Below are 7,684 nucleotides of genomic sequence, written 5' to 3' on the forward strand. Positions count from 1 at the left end.
TGGAATGTCCAAGGATTTATTTGTTCCAAAAAATTGTCCAAAGACTTATTTAACATATTTTGGAATGCCCAAGGACTTATTTGTTCCAAAAAATTGTCCAAGAACTTATTTAACATGTTTTGGAATGTCCAAGGACTTATTTGTTCCAAAAAAAAGGCTAAGGACTTAATCATTCCAAACAAAAAAGTCAATTGATTTTTATTGTATTTTTCCCTATATATATATATACACACACACACATAAGTATAGATTTGACATCTTAAACGATGCCGTTTGAAAACGTCATGACCTCATCATAGCTCGTAAAACTTCAGGTTTGATCTCGTCACCTCAGCTCACCCGATTGAGAAACATTTATTAACTTTATACTAATTTCTAAGGGTGGGACCCACTAATAAAGAGCTTGACTTTCAATATTAAATTCCAAAAATACCCTTCACAGTCTCTGGAAGAATTAAACCAAAGATATTCTTACATAAACAAAAGAATATTCCAATTCCGTCCCTCCGCATATGCCTCCCTCCAACACAAAATCCCTTCACTCCCCCACTTTCCCCTCCATAACCCACAACCCCGTTTCAAGAAATCCTTCAACAAATTCCCCAAAACCCTCAAAATATCCCCCAAAAATTCATACCCATTTCAAGAAATCAAGAAAAAATCACACCCATCTGACGAATATCATGAAATTCGGCAAGAGTTTGAGCAATCAGATCGAAGAAACCTTGCCTGAATGGAGAGATAAGTTTCTGTCTTATAAAGAACTCAAGAAACGATTGAAGTTGATCAACCCGCAAGGGAAATCCTCCGGCGATGTTTGTAACAGGGCAGCTAAACGACTACGGTTTTCCGGCGGTGGTGCCGGAGATTGGACGGTGGTTGATGGTGGAATGTCGATGGAGGAGGTTGATTTCGTTGAGTTGTTGGAGAAGGAGATTGAGAAATTCAACTTGTTCTTCGTTGAGAAAGAGGAAGAGTACATCATCAAATTGAAGGTACTTTTCTTGATTCGGTTTTTGGTGAAAAGACTTGTTCATCATGCATTAAAAGTTGTACATCGTGCATTAAATCTTGTACATAATGGTTTAGAATTGCATATATGAGTAAGTGCCAAAGTCACTTAATGTGTAAGTGGCCACGAAAGGCGTTGGACACTGTCTCGGAGCGAGGCTCGGGACTATGTTGCCGAGTTCTTTAAAGAGAGTTGTCTCGCTCCCCTAGGTATTCTCTACCTACCCACCCGTGTCGGTTTCGGGTACAGTTACCCTTTTGTTGTATAGTAATTTACCATGAGTAGTATAGTAATTTACCAATTTTGTTCTACCTATTTATATAAGATAGAAAAAAAATGCATTTTCGTGTCATTTGAACGTCATCTTGGACAACAAGTTTGTATACTGTTATGTCTTGTCTTGTTCACGTACCGAACACACCTTAAGTGTACAACTTTTCAATGCACAAGTACAAGTCCTCACTCCTTTTCTAATATTTTCTTGGTGTAATTTGTTAGCCATGAGATTGAGGTACAACATGATAATGCATACTTAGAGCAACCCTCAAGATACTCTACACATCAAGATGTTGTACATTTGTGAAGCATGTACATGTCTTGATGCATTGGTTACAATCCTTTTATGCATGAAGTTAGAAAGGGACAAGGGGATAATTAGGAATCTTTATTTTTATGCTTTAAAGTGGGGATAGATTCCATTTGAGTGGATGTCTCTCTTACACCAAAGATTCTTTCCATTTCGAACCACAAGAAACATTCCTTCTCATCCTTACCTTTTTATTGCTGTTAGATCCAAAATAATTGCAACATTTCCTTTTTTAGATATTTTATATTAATACAATGATTTCTATTTTTAGAAACTTTTGAGAAACATCTAATTAGGTTTTTTTTTTCTAGTTACGGGTGTTTGGACCAACTTTTGCACACCTCAATTAACCTTATGGGTCGTTTAAGGTAACAGTGAGGAAAATCTCAGTGACCTTGAGATGACTCAAATTGACGAATTATAAAGAGGAGCTCCAAAGACTAATAGAGGTTGTTTGTTTACCTCCTAATAGTTCTATTAACAGACAACCTTTGAATCGTTAAGAGGTGAATTTTGTTTGAAAAAAAAAAGTCTGTCTCTTAATGATTCTAAAACCCTCCGAATGATTTTCTATCCTGGATCTCCCTTAACCGTTAAGAGCCCTAATTTCATTGTACACAATTACCAAACAATTATATTTCATTTTGCACTATATCATTAGAGTCTCTTAATCATTCTGACCAATCATTCTGCACCAAACCATTCCACAATTGTCAAACAGCTCATAAGGGGTTGTTTGGTTGGTTTTATTCTTGTGTATAGATAAGATTGTTTCTGTGAATTAATATGTCTATATAGATTAAACAAGTTTTTTTTATAGATGGAAGAAGTGTGTTTTTTAACTGGGATAAAGTCTCCCCTAGAAGCTTACTGCATAAGCCACTTTCTATATCATTAGGTCATTACCAAACAGTCATCTATAACAAACAAAATAAGTTGCGAGTCTTATTAAGCTCATTAAGCTGCTAACAAATAGACCCTGACCTTTTTTACCAGTTGAGTTGATTCTCAAAGGTTTCTACACGGATTTCTTTGTGAAATGTATGGAGGCTAAATACTATAATCTAAACTGTTGGTGTCCCACGTCAGCTAGACATAATCCATTAAACTTGTGTCTGTATATGTTGAAACCTACTTTCTCTTTATAAATGCTCTTTTAGAAAGAGATTTAAAAAGTTTCACATATTCTCACATAAACAATATTTGTTTGACCACCGTACGTCGTGTTCCTGTTACGTTTGCGGATCGTTTTTACCCTAAAATAGGCGCAAAAGTTGATTGCGCTCTTTTCTTGTTTGTTGGTGCGTATCGTGCAGGAACTGCAAGATAACGTGGCGAAGGCGAAGGATTCGAGTGAAGAGATGATAAAGATACGAAGAGAGATGGTCGATTTCCACGGAGAGATGGTTTTGTTGGAGAATTATAGCGCTCTTAACTACACCGGTATGTTTTCGACTTACGATGAGTTTTGCATATGGTTTAAAACTAGGGTTTATTCATTAATGAATATGTGATTGTGGGTTTCATTTGATAAAAAACGTGGCCCGTTTTATTCTTGAAAATTGAACGATAACGGAAATGCATTTTTTGGTCATTTGCGGTTTTATGATTACTACAATTCAATCGTTGTGGTTTAATGATACAGGAATAGTAAAGATTTTGAAGAAATACGATAAAAGGACCGGAGCCGTCCTTCGTTTACCGTACATTCAAAAAGTCCTGCAACAACCCTTCTTCACCACTGACTTGCTTTACAAGCTGGTGAAGGAGTGCGAGGTCCTACTGGACCGCCTCTTTCCACTGATTGAAGCGCCAGCTTCTTCAGATGATGAAGCTGGCGGCAACGCTGGTGGCGAGACACCCACCACCTCAAACAACGGTGAGGGACCCACAAGACCCATGAACGCCAGGGAATTCGCCGAGCTCGAGTACATGAAGAGCTTATACACAAAAAGCACCATCTCCGCTCTTCGGGTTCTGAAAGAAATCCGAAGCCGAAGCTCTACCGTCAGCGTCTTTTCATTGCCGCCGATGCAAGTGAGCGTATTAGAGGAGACTTGGAACAAGTTTCCACTGCTCGAACAATTAGCAAAATAGGAAGCGCGAACGCTTCCATTTTATGCCAAACTTTTCGTGACTCAGTATTAGTTATCGACTACGATTGTAAAATGCATAGATATAAACCACACCGGAGTTTCCGTTATGCCGAGAATACTCGACAATCGATTTGTGTATGATGTCGTTTCATATCGTATTTTTTCGGTACATTGTATTCGGTTGTTTGAAATATATTTTTAGTGCAAAAAAATATGTTGAAAAAAGTCGCTAGAAGGAGGGGTTGAACCTCCGACCTTGTGGTTAACAGCCACACGCTCTAACCAACTGAGCTATTCCAGCTTGATATTATAATTATGTATAAACTAATACAAATATTAACCAACCAGTTCTATTTTCGTAATCTAAAACAGCAAAATTTGACAAAAACTCTTATAAATTATTTTTTATACATAAAGTATTGTTTATTAATGCATATTACTTAAAATCTGAGATTACAAGTAAATTGCGCGATGTACTTATTAAAACTCCATTTTTGAATTTGTGCAACTAACTGTAAATAAATATAAACAAATATATAATAAACATCTCATTTCAAATATAAAAAAATCTAAAATATGATTAGGATAATCATTGAATTCTAACAAAATCATTTTTTTTATAAAAAATATATTGTTAAGCCAAAAATAAATTATTTCGCTATTAGACCTAAACTAAATTATAATAAGAGATTGAATTAAAGAAATTGTGAAAAAAACGAGAACATTTAAATAGTTAATTTGATATTAATATTGATATATTTTTTCAAACTTTTATGATATCTTCAAATTTATTTTTATTCAAAAGTAAAAACATTATCTTTCTCAAAACCACATAAACCATATTTAATATCAATAAAACAAAAATTAAAACAAAACATTAAAATGAAGATGTATTTCGCTACATTGCGTGAGTACCCTTCTAGTTGAATTAAAATACACCGTATCTATACTGATTTTTATTCGGGAAATTGATCAAAAAAACCAACAAATGTATAAGTATTTTCATAAACTCTGGCTAAAATAGGAATTTGGTTCAAAAAATGGCTAAAAAAGTGAATTTAGTTAGAAAAATTGGCTATTTTAGTCGATTTCCCTTTTCTTTATTTTGGGTAACATACTTTCAGAATTTTTAGTTCGTTACCTTAATAAAACATTTCAAACATATAGGTATCTGAATTATCTACACATTACGTGATGAGTCAAATAGAATGACATGTATTTTATAAAATAAATAATGTGGTTTTGGTTCTGAACTCGATGAGACCTACTTGAGCATGATCAGTTCCGGTTTATTAAATACATCTTTTGGGCGTCTAAGTTGGATTTTATTTACACGGGTTCATGTGTCACGTTGAAATTTTTAGGTAAAATTAAACGGGTAAAAACTATATGTTAAATTGTATTTGCATGATATCGTACTAATAAAAATTTCGTAACGCTAAATTAACGACCATAGCCATAAGTCGATTTACTTGTAAGTTAGCGGTTAAGAAACTCATATTGATAAATACATTTAAAAATATACTAGAAGGTACTCGCGCAATGCAGCGAGACACATATTCATTTTAATGTTTCGTTTTACTTTTTGTCTTTGTTAATATAATACGGTTTATGTAGTTTTGAGAAATATAATGTTTTTACTTTTGAATACAAATAAATTTGAAGACATCATAAAATTTTAAAAAATATATCGATATTAATATCAAATTAACTATTTAAAAGTTCTTGTTTTTTATATAATTTATTTAATTTATTTTTTAGTATAATTTAATTTAGATCAAATAGTGAAGTAATTTATTTTTGGCTTAACAATAAGTTTTTTATAAAAATAATGATTATGTTAGAACTCGATAATTATCCTAATTATATTTTAGATTTTTTATATTTTAAAATAAGATGTTTATTCTTTATTTGATTATGTTTATCCGTAGTTAGTTACACGAATTCAAAATGAAGCTTTAATAAGTTGTACATATGCATAATTTACTTGTAATCTTGAATTTTAAGTAATATGCATCAATATACAGTACTTCATGCATAAAAAAAATGGTTTTTAAGAGTTTTTTTGTCAAATGCTTTATAACATAGTATAAATAAAATACTAAATAGATTTAGCGAATAATCGTACGGGAAAGAGAGTTAAGGTGATAAATGTGAGAAATGATTTGGACCTTGATCATCTTTAATCTCAAACTCACTCTGAATTGTACTTGATACGGGAGTTGATGTGGTACATCTTATATCGATGCATCCCATTCTAATATGTATCAAAAGGTGAAGATCCATTCTTACGCTTCTTTAAAATGATATTTATATAATCAAAATATTATTTCTCATTATTTATGGAAGAAAATGATGAGGGTAGCAAACGGACAAACGGTTACTTGGTTAGTTTCAGGAGTTCAAGATTCGCTAAATGAGTTCTTCACGACTTCTATCACCAAGACGGTGCCGTTCTGGACTTTCTCTCTTTTATTTGAGCAACTAGTCCCTCAATGTTTGACTAACTACACTTTCAGTCCCTCAAAATTATTTAGTGACAGTTTCGCCTCCAAAAGAAATAAAACCAATGTCCAGGATTTTTCCAAATCAACCAGGAAAAAAAAACAACTAAAAAACACTTTTTTTAAATCATTTTTATATAAAATAAAAAACTAATAAAATCTGTTTTACAAAGACAATCAAATGTATGATTAATAAAATAATGGTAATTTTGAAAAAGAAAATAACAGAAATTTGTAAAAAGACGATATTACCCTTAACAGAACATCAGTTAGTGAAGTTAGGATAAGGGACCTAATACGTCACAAAAGTGAAACCATGATAACCATACATGTAACTGTTTTGTATGGAGACCCAATTCAGGTTTTCGATAACCGCAGGAACCAAATTTGTAATTTACTTTAAAAATTATTTGTTTTTACTGACTTCATATTTATATTATTATCATAATTAAGGAGGCGTTTGTTTTTGCTATTTATGATCAAAACGTCTAGAAACGTCTGATTCAATTGTATATTTTTACATTAAATCTGTTTGTTTCATTCAAACTTAAAAACCCTGATAATTTTCCTATATAAAGAAAATTATTGAAAACTTAGGGATCGTTTACTGAACGCTTTCTGGGTAAACGCTTATCGACAAGAGTTATCACATTCACTTACGTTATTGGGTAATGTTCTTGGCCATCAGTGGATTGTTGATAAGCATGTTTTATCCCGGTAAACGCTTACTCAGTAGGAGTCTTTTCCGTCATTAACCAAGTAAATGAATTAATGGTAAGCGTTTATAACTCCTTAAGTCGCTTACTAGATACGAGTCATCACCTGACCTTACTTATTAGGTAAGATTTTCAGTCCTTATTATGTTCGTCCGGTAAGATAATTGAACAGATAAGTGTTTAGTAAACGACTCCAAATGTGCTAACAAAATAGGTGGAACCAGGTAAAGCTATTTAGAAAACGATAACTATACCTTTATGTTTACTTCTCAAATTACAGTATCTCACTAATATGTTATTATACATATATGTGTGTGCGCGTTTGTGTGTGCGTGTGTTTTATATTTATGACTATGTGTGTTAGGGGTTGTTTGTTTACCTCTTACTAATTCCATTAAGAGACAGCTTTTGAATCATCAAGAGATGAATCTTGTTTGACAAAAAAAAGTCTGTCTCTTAATGATTTTAAAACCCTCTTAATGGTTTTGTATCATGTGAATCCCTTAACCATTAAGCAGTCTACTTTCATTGTAAACAATTACCAAACAATTATATTTAAGTGTTCACTATATCATGAGAGTCTCTTAATCATTCTGATCACTTAATCATTTTGAATCAAATCATCCAGCAACTGCCAAACTACCCCTTAATTAATTAATAGTCTTAAAAAAAGACTAAATTAAATTATTTATCAAAATATTATTATTTATGAAACAAAATAAATATAACTTTAACTTCTATACAATTTACTAAAATATTTTTAAAATTGT

At 32.4% G+C, this 7,684-nt stretch overlaps 1 protein-coding gene and 1 non-coding gene across 2 annotated transcripts; one reads left to right on the forward strand and one right to left on the reverse strand.

Annotated features, from left to right (window-relative positions):
- The first annotated feature begins 570 nt into the window (after positions 1–570).
- Positions 571–3,879, forward strand: LOC112501060 (SPX domain-containing protein 1-like). The gene is made up of 3 exons (XM_025104709.1): positions 571–995; positions 2,915–3,041; positions 3,244–3,879. Exons 1-3 carry the CDS (start codon positions 684–686, stop codon positions 3,693–3,695), a joined length of 891 nt encoding a protein of 296 aa, XP_024960477.1. The 5' UTR covers positions 571–683; the 3' UTR covers positions 3,696–3,879.
- Positions 3,880–3,921: 42 nt separating this feature from the next.
- TRNAN-GUU lies at positions 3,922–3,995 on the reverse strand. The gene has a single exon. It is a non-coding gene; the product is annotated as a tRNA-Asn (tRNA).
- Between the last annotated feature and the right edge of the window lie 3,689 nt (positions 3,996–7,684).

The sequence above is a fragment of the Cynara cardunculus genome (genome assembly GCF_001531365.2).
Source record: "Cynara cardunculus var. scolymus isolate 2C chromosome LG 17, CcrdV1, whole genome shotgun sequence".
NCBI classification, from domain to species: domain Eukaryota; kingdom Viridiplantae; phylum Streptophyta; class Magnoliopsida; order Asterales; family Asteraceae; genus Cynara; species Cynara cardunculus.